General features: G+C 41.4%; 1 protein-coding gene across 4 annotated transcripts in view; it reads right to left on the reverse strand.

The window, feature by feature from the left end:
- DGKI (diacylglycerol kinase iota) overlaps window positions 1-14,476 on the reverse strand; it is a 467,910-nt gene that overhangs the window by 8,324 nt on the left and 445,110 nt on the right. For all 4 annotated transcript variants that reach the window (XM_025379314.1, XM_025379313.1, XM_025379316.1 and 1 more), the window contains 2 exons: window positions 4,722-4,758; window positions 2,935-3,034 (listed from right to left, as the gene is read on the reverse strand). In XM_025379314.1, coding sequence (XP_025235099.1) covers window positions 2,935-3,034; window positions 4,722-4,758 — 137 coding nt within the window. The remainder of the gene's footprint in view (window positions 1-2,934; window positions 3,035-4,721; window positions 4,759-14,476) is intronic.

Here is a 14,476-nt window from a genome sequence, read left to right on the forward strand (position 1 = left end):
TATGATAATTTTTATTTAACTTGTTTGCAGCCTTAGTAGATAATCGTGTCTTTACTTCCATAATAATGAGGTTGGAATTTCCAGGTTTCAAATATTCAGAGAGGTGGCTGAGGTGGGCCTTTGAGTTGATTTCTAAGGAACTGATCTCTAATAGGAGAAATTCTCAGGATGCTGCTTCTCTCCAAAAAATTCCAGGAGAAGTTTCAGTTGTAATTATCACAGTCAACTTCAACCTGGCGTCAAGTTACAGAATGGCAAAATTTAAAAAACCTCAAAAAGTAATGAAGTATAGCTACATTATTTCATGTAGTAAGATCTCTAGAGTATAATGTTGAGTAAAAGTTGTATGATATCATGTATGTATGACTTCATGTAGTTAAAAACAGTGAGAGAGGAAAACAGGCATATCTACATGTGAAGAGGGATCATTAAAAGTTTAATTATATCTAGGTCCAGGTTGTGGGGTTTCCAGCAATTTTTGGCTTTTTGGAGCATATCTTCCTACATTACTAGTTTTCTATGTGAGGGGTTTATAATTATAAAAACAAGCTATTTCTTTAAAAAAAAAACAGACATATACACAACACAAAATAGAAACAAGTTTCCATGAACATTGAGTGCTTTATCTGATTCAGAAACTTAGAAAGATAAAAAAGAAGACCTGCTCAAGAGCCAGGTCTCCTGACTCCTGTTCAGTCTGACCTTCTTTTTCATGGCTTCTCTCTGTCTTTAAAATGATCTGAGTTGAGTGTAGGACCAGCCTTTGTGTGGTAAAGAGGCAGTTGCCGTGCTGTGGTCTGAGTGGCTCCGGCAAGACCAACCCTACCCCATAACCTGGCTCCATTAATCCTGACTACAAGTCATCTATTTCTCAATCAGGTTAAACATCCAAACATCTGAGTGCAAATAACATCTGGGAAGAATATCACATTGAGAAATTATTACTTTTAGTAGCAAAAACTGCAATAACTGTTGCACCAACCTAATTATCTGCCATTTGAAATAGTGTACCCAGTTAGCTAGCCAGACAGGTAACAGACCACTAGAAACCAGGACACAACTCAAGTGTGTTTGATATGCCTAGGCAGCCAGGGATTTCAGTCAGAGACCAAGGGTGCTCATGGGCTGCCAGGGAAGTAGAGACTTCTATGCAATACAACTGGCTCAGAAAGGAAAGAGGTTCACTTGGGAGGCAAAGTTATTTCATAAAGTGAACTGCAGATTGAGGAGGCCCCAGAGAAAAAATTACACATAGGCAGATTCTTATCACTTACATAAATCTAATGGAGCTTAAGCCATTAATTAGGTTTCTAAGTAATCTGTCTATGTGCCATGGTTACAATCATGGGCCCCAAACCTGAGCTACTCGGTACCTGCGTAATGAAGGCCTCAACTATATACTAAGATTCTTCTCTGTCAGTTTCTATAGTTAAGTGGTTCATTATTTCCTGGAGTCTACTGAGAGTGTTCTAAAACTCTCAGAGCTTATCAGAATCCTCTATGGCAAGCTTGTCCAAACCGCAGCCTGCAAGCCATATGCGGCCCACGATGACTTTGAATGAGGCTTAACACAAATTTGTAAACTTTCTGAAACATCACAAGATTTTTTTTGCAATTTTTTTTTTTTTTCAGCTCATCAGCTATTGCTAGTGTTGGTGTATTTCATGTGTGGCCCAAGACAATTCTTCTTTTTCCAATGTGTCCCAGGGAAGCCAAAAGACTGGACACCCCTGCTCTATGGGGTTGATCTTCTATGTAAACTAACTCCTCTCTCTCTCTCTCTCTCTCTCTCTCTCTTCTATCTTATAGGCTGAGCCCTGGGTCAACTCTACTAAGCTACAACTCTTCCTTTCCTCTATCTTTCAACCCTTTCTCTTGGGTGCTCTCTGTAAACTGAAACAACTTGTGGTGCAGTCTGTTCTCAGTTCTTCTGAACAGAATTTCCCCTGAGGCCTCATCTCTGCCAGCTGATGCTATCAAGGTTGGCACACATGTCACATTACCCATTTCTGGCCTCACTGCCCTCTTATTAAGACAGTTATAAGAAAGTGGACACTGAAGTTCAGATTTACGTAACTTTTGCTGTGGAGAAACCAACCACATTTCTAGCCAAGTGCCACAGGAATCACTGTACCTCAGTCAAACAGATTCCATAAACAAACCAATTTTGTTATGTGGCTAGTGTGTTCTGGCACCAAATGAGAACCACCAACCTGCTGAAACAACACTGGACTGGCGTCAAAAGAGCTCAATTTAATTTAAGGCTCAGCTACTGGTCCAAAGGTATGTGTAACTTTCTCTAGGCTTTTAGCTCCTATAGCTATAAATGACAGTAATTCCCATGCTATCTAATTTCTGAGGTTAACTTTTAGAGAATATTAGAAAACAAATGGAAAGAAATTTTTTTAAATGAAGAACTACATAAACATACCAGATTTAAGACTGTAACCATCTCAAAGCCAGAGCCCACCGTCCTGGGAGCTGGGAAATAATCCCTTTGGCACCCATATAAGGGGCCATATAAATCATAGAATTTAAACCACGCTGGAGTAAGTACTGAAGGAAAACCCCAAAGGGGCTTCTCAGTAGTCAGGCCAAAGTCTTTGAACATGGTCCTGACCCCTCTCCTTGGGCTTCAGACCTCAACTCCCACGACTTGGCTGCTAGCGTTCAGTAGGACAACCCCAATGTCCCAAGGCCAACGTGTTCAGAGGTTTATAAAGCCCCATAGGCAAGCACACGCCCTCCCTTTGTGCTTATACATTTAAATCACAGTTTCTCTAAATGAAGCACTCTATTTTTTCCTCCTTTTTCCAAAGCCCCAGGCACTTCCATAAGCACAGAAAGGATGTCCGTGCTATGGTCACAAGCAAAGGCAACAGTGCCTGCGATCTCGCCCAGTGGGAGGATGTTTGCACTCACTCATCGAGTTACCTTGGAGTCCGTCTTTCTCAGAGATGCTCCTGCATCCACCAGAAGCTGGCACACAGCCCGGTTCCGCTGGCAGGCAGCCTTGTGCAGTGCAGTCTCACCCCTAAATCAAAGAGGAAATGGAAAACCACCCATAAAGGGGTTGGAGGCAGCAGGGAATGGGGTGAGGGGAGCTGATGTCGGGGTGCTCCTCAGCCTCCTTCCCTATAGGCTGCTGAGATCTTGGCTGTAGGATACATTCTGGGGAGATGGGAAAGGGGATTTCTAAAAATTCATTGAGCTAGTCATCACCTGATCATAATATCTGACTCCAGCCCCCTTTCCAAACAGTGCTGATTAACTAGGTTTAGTAATTTTTTAAAGAAGCTACTACCATTTGATTTAGGTGATCGTCAATGCAGTATTAAACAGACTAATTGTCTAGATGTATCTGAACACTGAAGACATTCTCTCTGTGCATACATTTGAGTGGAGTGAGAAAGGCACTGGGTGAAAGAACAGGGAGCAGCGTGGAGCGCCTCTGGCCCTTCAGGCACAGCACACGGCCCTTGGTTGATGGTCACTCGGCCTACAGTGGAGTATCTCCTGAGAACCCAAGTTCAAAACGCCAGGCCAACACCCACTCTGCTCTATCCACTTTAGATTCTGTGTGAGTGGCAGGTGGAAGGAGCGGGCAGCCACAGAGGATATCTGAGAGGCACAGTGAGACTCTGGGAGAGTTTGAGAGCCAGGGCTCTCCCCAGGAGGCAGCAGGCTTGAGGCCAGCCACTCAGTGTGGGAAGGGGCAAGGGAAACTGGCTATTTCCCCATCACTGACAGGCTCTATAGGGAGGAGGGTATTCCTATCCTGAGCCCAAAGGCACCAAGATGCTTAATGCCAAAGTATTTCAGGAAAAATCAATAGCAGCCTTTAGACAAGGCAAAAAGGGGTAAGTAATGGCACCACTTACAATCTTGCAAATAGGATGTGCTGGCATGTGGACCAGCTCTATAGAGTGATACACAGCTTCTTCCACAGCCCTACTGCTTTTCATTCGTCCTCCATTCTATTCATTTCTACTTCTCCTCCTTCCCACGTGCTTAGCTACTCACCACCTCATTCCTCTCCACACCAATTCATCTTTATACCTTTTCAAATATGGCTTTCAGGATTAGTTGTACAGCCTAACTTTGTTCCTGTTTGGGGAGGAGTAACTATTTTGCTGCTTTAGAAATAAGGTTGAAAACAAACATTATCATCAGTTTAGACACCATCCCAGAGCTGATGACTTTTTCAATCAGCATCCCTTCTGTGAACCATAGAAGACAGAAGATAGGGTGACTATGTTCTTAGTTCTTCAGTGGTGGTTCATAACTTGTGCTGTTCTAGACTAACAGAGAGAAGTTATGTCACTACATGTGCATAATGCCTCAGGGCAGTAGGGTCCCATTTTCTCAGAAACTCCAGCTGAGAAAGAACAAATGTGATGGGTACATTAAAAGGTAAGTGTAATTATTTAGACTTCTCAGCATTCCAAGATGCACCAGTGCAGAAGTACATTGCTTGAAGCAAGCTCTAAATGATGATTAGCACTGACTATGGAGGCAAGCATTATGACAATTGTCATCAGTTTCTATTGTGTAATTTTTTATTTAGGCAATTAGCCCTGCACAGTTATGAACAAAGTTGAAAGTGGACTTTGAATTAATTAAATTAAAATTACCTACAATATGCCCTATAGATTACATTCTTCTCCCAGATATGTTCTGAAGAAAATAACCTAGACTATGTAATAAAAGGCAACACTCACGTTTCACTGTCTGCCATATCCAATAACTCGGAAGGTCCTAAATAAGAAGAAAGCAAGATGACCATCAAAAAATAAGCTCAAAAACTAAATATTAACAGAAAATCTATAGTCACAAAATGAAAATGCCTTAGAAGGCTAAATTTGGGGATAGGAATAATAAGACAAAAACAAAAATAAAAGGATCCCTCTACCTCCTCATTACCAAACTCCCAGTCTCCATGAACCAATATGTACAGAATGGTAGATACAAAAGAATGGTGTGGTCTCTGCTGTCAAGAAGCTTTCAATCAAGTTTACGAAATAAAACTGGAATAGAATAACTGAAAAATAATTAAGTGGCTAACTAGGGAGAAAGGGGCAGATCAGGTGGGGTTTAGGAATCAGGGCCATTTCTCATTCTCAAACAAGTTGCTTGGGATGGCATCTTATGAAGCATAATATTAAGGCTGTAAGACATTATATATATATCATCTAGGGTACAATTCCACTTGTTATAAAATTTCCCTTCTCAGACCAGAAAGAAATACTATGCATATACATCAAATGACTATAGATGCATCCTTAGGAATGGAAATAAATTCTGTGAATTTCCCTTTCACAATGTTTTATGTGTTCACGAATTAATCCATTCAGTCTACAAACACTGCCTGGAATGTCCACCTTTCTAGCTCTGTACCACTGCTTCTCTCCCTGCCATCTCTTGCCCTCTTCAGCCTGTGGGTATCAGTTGAGACTTTTTCCCCCATAAAGCCCTTTGCGATCCCACTTCAAACAGCTTATTAAACACCTGCCTATACAATCCCTCACTTTATGTACTGACCCTATTTCCTACAGTTGAATGGGTAATGGGATTTATCATACAAGTGGGGACCACCCCAGGCAAGGGGGGATATATGATCATGTTACTGATCATGACACTTAACAAACTACTTTAAAATAACCTACTGATTTATCTCTCCCTATAACTAGACTCCAGAAAACCCCTTAAAGTTTTGGCCCATGCTTTGTCTAGCATTGTGTCATTCCTTGGTGCCTACTATAGAGCCTGGAGATAAGTAGATGCTTAAATATTCCATTGAATGGATGAATAAATATGCTTGTAAGTGTCGGGTATTGAGTATTTTAGTCTTTAGAAAGATGATCCTGGGGATTTGCTCTCTTTATTGGTGGATATCATTATTACTAAAAATTAACTTGTTGTGCATAGTAAGAAGGGGTGGAAGAGCTTATCACTCTCACCATGAAAGTCATTGGCCAAGGACAATATAACAGAGATGTTATGGGATTTCATAATTCTCCTGGTCATCCAAATCATCTTGACCTCTTCTTTTTCATACCTGCTATTCACTGGGACCAGGTGAATCTTCTCTTACAAAGTCTCTCCTATTTGTCTTTTCTGTTTGTCCTATTTGACAAATAGACTTCCTAACAGGTATCTACCTGGAACATTATTAGCATGCAGAAGTAGTTACTAAGAAAGATAAGAAGGTCTTACATCATCTAGATTTCTAGGTTTCCAATACATCATATCTCCTGCTTACTTCCAAGTATTTAAACACTGGAGCTCACAGTCCTTCATCTGGAACTACATTTCCTCAATTTGTTCCCAGGGTTCCATTTTCTTTTTTCACAAAAGCTAAAGTGGTAACTGCACACTCAATCATGTATTTCTCAGGCTTTACCAGCTCTCCTTACCCAGAATAGCCACCTGTCTAAATCTGACATGTTCTTCAAAGGCTAGTCTGTGACAAGGTCCTCTCAAAAGATGACCTTTTACAGAGGGAATGTATTCTTTCTCTCAACTTCCAAAGCACTTATTTGGTTCTACCCTCATACTATGTATTCACTTTTTGAATACATGCCTTCCATAAACAAATTTTTCTATATCTGTTGAATATAAGAACACCTCAGTTGTTTTTTGTATCCTTCTAGCACCTACCCTATATTAAGGAAACAACAAATATTTAACTCATGGCTCTTTGTTCCTTGGTCCTGTGATTCTAAAAAAACATGAATAATGATCCTCATCCTCCCACACACATCCCAAAAGTGCAGAGCAGGACAGGACAGTGACCAGGGGTGAGGTTTCTCGAGCCATCCCTTCTTGGTTAAAAATCCCAGCTCTACTACAGACTAGGTCTTGGCCAAGTCTAATTAATCTCTCAGCCCTTGGTTATCACACATGTAAAATCAAATTAATAATAATATTTATCTCACAGGGTTGTTGTGAGAGTTCAAGAGGGCTGGGCATGGTGGCTCACACCTGTTATCCCAGCACTTTGGGACGCCAAGGTGGGTGGATCATTTGAGGTCAGGAGTTTGAGACCAGCCTGACCAACATGGTGAAACCCTGTCTCTACTGAAAATACAATAATTAGCCCGGCATGGTGGTGTGCACCTGTAATCCTAGCTACTCAGGCTGAGGCAGGAGAATCGCTTGATCCCGGGAGGCGGAGATTGCAGTGAGCTGAGAATGCGCCACTGCACTCCCACCTGGGCAACATCTCAAAAAATAAAAAATAAAAAAAGAGAAGAATCAATACACATAGTGTGTTTGAAACAGTGCCTGGCACACCACAGGTACTGCTTCAACTTTAAATAGCATGAAGTGTCCTATTCTCTGTCCTGATACAGGTCACACTATGTCAAGATATGGGATCCTCACTGAAGGAAGGTGGTATGAAAGGGTTGTTTTACTCCCACTTACATGTGAAGCCACTTGTTGACTCAAATTCTATGTCCTGAGCACTAAGCACCTCAGGCCTATTTAGCTGCCAAGAGGGCACTCTTTACAACGTCAGCAAGGGGCTTAAGTGTCCAATGGTCCTCTTAAAGAGTGCCTGTCACCTTCAGAGAACATTCTAAGCTGCTCCTCTTGAAAGAAATTCCATGAATATGAGCAGCCTAGACTCATCAGTAGCTCTGTTCCCATTGGTACTGCTAATTGCACAACTATTTAGGCAACAGAGGCCTTGTTTGCTTTTCTCCTTCATTCAGCACTGTCATTCAGTGCTCTCAGAGCCTTGTCACGGTGAGTCCACAGTCATCCAGGGTGTAAGGCTCTATGGAAGTGAGGGGATCCTCAAGCATTTTAATTGGGCTAGCACAGCAATACTTTGACAATATGAAGGTGGGGACAAGGGAAAAAGCTGTTCTTCACAATTTGTGACCAGAATCACTACAAATGCAGCCAACCCAGAATTATTCCAGAGCTGATTACCCAGTCTGTGAGTCAGGCATGCCCGCGGCTACCCATCACTCTCCCTCCCTCTGCACCCTTTCATCCTCTGCAGCTGACAGAGGTGAGAGGCAGAGGCACTAATACCAAGGTAAGAAACTTTTGCTCTTAATTAATATCTTAAAAAAAAAAAAAAAAAAAAAAAAACGCCAATTAAAGATTTGGGGAATGGCTCTCAAATAATCAATTTAATTCACTTCATCTTTCCTTATTCTCCCATCAACATAGATGATCACAAAATAGCAGAACGTTTTGAACACTGGACAAGAAGAGGCAAAAGTAGCAACCAGCTGACTACAGAAGGGAATGGGCAGCTATTTTTAACAGCACAGGTACGTTTTCTAATCACTCGTGGCCTCCTTTAAGATGGCTGTTTGCATAATGCTAGCAAGGAAGGACTTACAGAGAGTGGATGCCAGGAGAGGCCTAAGACAAGGCTGTTCTCCTCCTTATTTGAACCTGCATTGCCCAATGGTGAGCTATGCTTTAACTGGAAAATGTGGAGTTTAAGTGTACCCTGTGACTTTTAGTGTAGAAACAATAACAGCTATGATTTTTGAAAAGTTAATTTGAGTCTCACTAATAAAGGAAAGGAGACGAAAGGAGAAAAACAAGAGAGAAAAAAAATAAAGACTAGTCAGGCATGGTGGTTCACGTCTGTAATCCCAGCACTTTGGGACGGCCAGGTGGGAGGACTGTTTGAGTCTAGGAATTCAAGACCAGCCTAGGTAACATAGCGAGACCGCAGCTCTAAAAAAAAAAAGAAAAAAAAAAAAATTAGCTGGGCGTGGTGGTACATGCCTGTAGTCCTAGCTGTTCCAGAGGCTAAGGAGGGAAGATTGCTTGAGCCCAGGAGATCAAAGTTACAGTGAGTCATGACTGGACCACTGCACTCCAACCTGGGTGACAGGGCGAGATCCTGTCTCAAAAAAATAAAAATAAAGACAACTGAATTCCTTCAATGTACATGAATGGGCAACATTTGAGTTTGGGGCTTGTTTTATATACACATACATTCTGATTGCGGACACTATGCCATCTCCCCTAAGGAATTTCAAGGGAGACCATCAAGTTGTCAGCAGAGAATTCACTGTTGTTTCCTCAATAGAAAAGGAAATCTCAGGTCCCCGTCTCTTCCAGGGTTTACTGAAATGTCCCCCCTTCATCCTTTGGCTGACCTGAATCAGAAAAAAATACTGTAAAATCCCTTTTGAGGAGATATGGGTGCAGATTTCTCCATGAAAATTTCAGATGAAAACGGCCACTGCTCTTCCAGAACCCTAGACCAGTTGTCACCTGAACTCTGCTTATGACATTCACATTGCACTACCCTGCATTGTGGTTGTTTATCCATGTTTCATTTCCCTTGCTGGTATTAGGAATATGGAGGACACAAACCATCTCTCACGTATGGATGAATTTTGCCAAGTAACCTAACTTCACTATGCTTCAGTTTTCAACACTTGTCAAATGGAGATGAGAGCTTACTGTATAGGGTTGTAAAAATTAAATATGATAATGCATTTAGAACATTTAGAACAATAGAGGTTAACAGTGATTGTTACAGAAACTTTTTTTTCCTCACAAGTGCCTGGGACAGAATTAAAATGTATTAATAAATGAATGAATAAAAGACATTTTAAAATCATTTTGGATCCCAGCCAATATCACTTTAAGAGAAAGATTCACAATTGAAACATGGATTCAAAAGACTGTGCTATATGGGAAATGGTCTGAAAATTAAGGGAAAGAAAATTCTGTTAAGTGGACATACACATCAGTATTCAGGAGACGCCCAGGGAATGCGAAAGGAAGCAAAACTTCACAAATCTTTCAAAATGAGAAAGTGAACATCATGTTAAGTAGCCAGGCCTTCCAAATTATAATGTTGTTGCCCAGTATTCATTCCATAGGCTCTTCTGTTGGATACCCCAGCTCCCGCTGATGTGACTTTGTCATCAATATTATATCTGTATTATATATGACGTGCCTTTTGTCACATGCATCCTTTAATTTGCTTCCCACACCAATGCCTCCAAATCCCCTTTGCTATTCCTTCCACTTCCCATGGCCTCTCTCTGGGCCCTCATTTCCCATTAGTCTCCCTGACGCTGCCAGCAGACCATTCCAAATCCTCCCCTGCCACAGGACAAAAGCTGCACAGATGTGGGGAGAGCTGGCACTGGGAATGCTAACAGCACTGTCATCCTGTCCCAGCAGGATGGTGGTCGGTTCTCTCTGGGACCAGAAGCAGAAAAAGGGGGGTTAAAAAAAAGAGAAAAGAAAGACTGAAGACAGAAAAAGAGGGAAGACAAAATAACCCATTGAAATCAAAAAGGAAATGCATGAGTGAGATTTCTATCAGGAAAACCAGTAGGAGGCAATGGGGTAGGCGTGGGGAGAATAAAAACAAAAGAGCAGAGTGTGCAGGGTGGTGAAGGAAAGAAACAACACAAAAGTCCCTTGGAGGGGCAAATGAGGGGGAGGGAGTGGGCAGAAAATATGGTTGAAAGGAGCTGAAAAGCGGGAAGCACTGAGAGGAATCTCAGCTGGAATCCCTGCATCCTTAGTCTCTCTCCCAGTCTCTGTGGAATTGTTAACTCTTCCTCCCCGAGTCTCTTTTCAACTCTCTAAATGTCCAAACTCCAGTTTTTCATAAAGGAAAGCAGCATGCTGTATAGATGAGAGAAGACATCCAAAGGAAGAAGATGCAAGCTGAGAAAAATTCAAGCCTCCCATGGCGCTTTCAGAACATACCGCACATCTCATGTGGCACAGCCCCCAGCCTGCTTTAAAAGAGCCCATAGAAGAGAAATCAGTTGCTGCTTGTTGTGTCTGGGAGAATAACTAATCTCAGGACTCTTGTTCAGGTGTCCTCTTGATGATGGCGGCCCACACTCCTGACCAGAGCCAATGAAGAAGAGGGCAGAGCAGAGGGGAGAGGGGCTCAGGAGTAAGGCTGCAGGAAGCAAACGAAGTGTCAACTCAAGAGCCACAAACAACATCAGCTGTGCACCTGGAAAAGAGCCTGTGAATCCTTCAGAGCTGCTATTACTAACGTCATCATTACAGTCAAGTCTTTGAACAATTTTTCAGATTTATGTCATATGAAACCATGGGACAGACATAAACCAAATTGTGAAAAATAAGTCAATGAACAACAAAGGCTTTAAAAGATTTGCAATATTCAACAACCAGGAGGAATGTCTTTCTTGATCTTTGGCATAATGTAAAACTTTTATTATTTATTTATTTATTTTTATTTACATGAATTCAAACTGATCAGACTTACCTACTGCAAATCTGATGCTAATTTAAAAATACAATGCCATAGTCTGGTATAGATCTCTAATTCCCAGACTTACTGAGGCTTCTTGGGAAGGCTGTTTTCTTTGTCAGGTCAGGGTATTCCAGAGTTATCATCATTACTAAGTTAGCAGAGACTATTTCAATCAACAGAGATCACCTTAAGAAGGTGATTACAGAATTGAAAAGGTATTGACAGGTTTCTGTGTAGTTGTGCCTGACTTCAAGAACACTACAATTTAAAGGAGTTTCGATCATCAAAAAGAGAGGAGTGGTTTTGCTATGATGGTTTTCAATAAAATGCAAAGGTTAATATAAACTAAATTAGCAACTAAAGATATTAAAAAACAAACAAAACAACAGTTGAGCTGAAGTGTTTAGCTCTTGTGGAATTAGGTGAATTAGGCTATATCAAATGACTTTACATCCACATTTCTGAATAAATAAAAAAGTTAAGATAGACATGGAAAATGAAATTGACAATGTCTATCAAGGTTGATAAAAACTAATTTCAATAAGAATCAATTGCATTTGAGTCTCCATATTCAGCTATAGTAGTAAAGTGTTAAAAATTGCCATCCATCAAAAATGCAGTGACCCTTGGACTGAACATCATAATAACATTTTATTTGCAAACAAAAGAGATGGATTGTGCTCTCCCATCTCTACAGTCTTTCTCCCTGTGCGATTAGAGATCCTGGTGAGGCAGGAAGGGTATAGGATGCCTTCTGAGACCTCAGGAATTATTTGCCTAGAAGTGAAGTTAGGATGATTACTGTGAATATTGTGTTTCTTCTAGTGAGCATAAATATTAAGCTGATTAATTTATAACATCTAACCAAATCATTGGAAGACTAAGCACTCCCACCCCTCAAAAAAGACTGAATTCCTTTGTGTCCTTCCACTTGGGTGGAGTGGTATTGTGTGACTCAGTCTTTGCAAAAGTCACTGCGGGTTGATGAGAAACAGATTTGTGTTGGAAGGTTAGGTTTTGATCAAAGCCCTCAGAGACTAACGTGCCAGATGAATTGATGCCAGGCAAAGTAGGTGTGCACTGATCTACATTTGGGGTTAGAAACTCCATGTCCTGTGAGCTTGGATGAACAGTGCTTTCAAAAGCCCTATTTTTGGAGGCAGGGGAAAGAGAGGAAATAGAGGAAGTGAAAAGCTACTGTGTCAGGGTGATATCATCCCAGGACTCATCACTCATGTCCCAGAGGCGGCTCAGATGAGGAGCCCTGCTGTTTTCATTTTTAGTATAATCATATTTCAAATATTGCATGGGCTATACTTATGCTAAAACCTTCATTATTGTTACCATTTTTTTTTTTTCTTCAAGAAACAGAGTCTGGTTCAGCTGCCCAGGCTGGAGTGCAGTGGTGCAATTCTAGCTCACTCAGCCTTCACCTTCTGGGCTCAAGCAATCCTTCCGCCTCAGCCTCAAGTAGCTGCGACTATGGGCCCACCATGCCTGGCCATCTTGTATTTTTATTTATGAAACCTGGGTTCTTAGGACCCAGAACCAAAGTCAAATAGAAAAATGAAGCTCTAAGGGATTCCAGGTGAGTCAGAAGTTCAGAACATTGCTCACTTTAAACTGCAGAGACTAGGACATAAGAGAGTGTGGTAGATTAAATATCTTCATGAATTATTCACAGCTCTGGCCATCAAACAGTGGAATCTGTTTCCCAACCTTTTAAATCTGGGCTGGCCCTGTGACTTGTTTTAGCCAACAGTATACAGTAGAGAGCAACCAGAACTTCCCAACTTAGCTTCAGGACATCTGGCAGCTTCCGCTCTCACCCCTGGGAACCCCAGCACTACCATGCTGTGAAGAATCTTGGGAAAAAAAAGACCAGGTGTTGAGAAAGGCTTAGGTGTCCTGGCCTTCCACAGCCATCCCAGCTGAAAGCCCCAAACATGTGAGAGTCCATCTTCAATAAAGCCTCATCCAAAAAAGGAGCTGACTGCAGCCTCCTAAATGAGACCAAGTGAGACAGTGGATACAGAGAGGATCCTAGGACTAGGGGAGGAAATACTGCTTCTTGAGGAAAGATGAAAAGATGGGTGGGGGGATGTGGAGAGAGAGATTCCTGGATTGTGTTGTCACTCAAATAGATGGCCAGTGTCTCACCTAACTCCAGAGAAAGGGTAGGTGGGCACCAAAAGTCTTAAGGTATCCAAGCAAGCATTCAATCTCTTGGGTAAAGGGTATACTAAAGAGAGTAGATTGGAAGTGATCAACAAGACAGCAACTAGGAGAACTTTAAACCTGAGCTAAAGAAAAATAAAGTGACAGTATACATCTAACCCTCACCTGAGCTTTGTGCAGTAGAAATCCTGAGATATTTTCTTATTCAGGGAAAAAGAATATAGTAGCACTGTGGCTTCACTCTTGCCCAGAAAGAAATACTTTTAACTGCAAGAGATTGAATAGCCAGGGAAATAGGAGATGGAATGATACAAGCCCCAGACTTAGCACCAAAAATACATCCTACCTACCTAGGCTTTCCAGGGCAGACGGGTTTGGGATTATCCAACCCAGCCTACAAGGAGTAAAGAAATTCTGTCATCACAGCCCTTCTGTTTTCCTGGGTCTTTCCTTTTTCCAACCCACCCTTTCCACCGTATTTCAGAGCAAGGGTTCAAGCAGAATCTCAACAGTGAGAAGGTGCTGAAGACAAAGCAAGGGGTGTCTAACGTGATTGATAGTTTGGTATCTACCTTGCAAGGACCTTGTGAAGATCAAATGATGGGATGCGTCTACTATAAACAATTGGCAAATATGTGCTTGACAAATGGTAGCTACGTTATCTATCTGTGGCTTTACCATAGGACTTAAAACAGCTCCACATATCTGTTTTAAATTTAATTATACACATGATCTTATTTTTTCTTTAGCCTGCAATTACTTGAAAACAGTGACTGTATTTTATTTTTGTGTGTGTACCATCTATAACAGGCAGCTCCTGTTAGGCACTACACAAATATTTGTTAAATGAATGAATCAATGAATGGAATAAGACATACTTGCTGAATTGCCAAAAAAAAAAAAAAAAAAAAAGGAGCAAAAAGGATGTGAATGTTTACGAGTATGCTTACTGTCTACAGGCTGAATTTGGGTGCAAAAGGAGTCAGCCATAGGCTGACTGTCAGGGCTCAAAGAAACTTTTCCAATCTCTCTGTATACCAAGGTCCAGCAGAATTAGAC

This window comes from Theropithecus gelada, chromosome 3 (assembly GCF_003255815.1).
Source record: "Theropithecus gelada isolate Dixy chromosome 3, Tgel_1.0, whole genome shotgun sequence".
In the NCBI taxonomy this organism is placed as follows: Eukaryota; Metazoa; Chordata; class Mammalia; order Primates; family Cercopithecidae; genus Theropithecus; species Theropithecus gelada.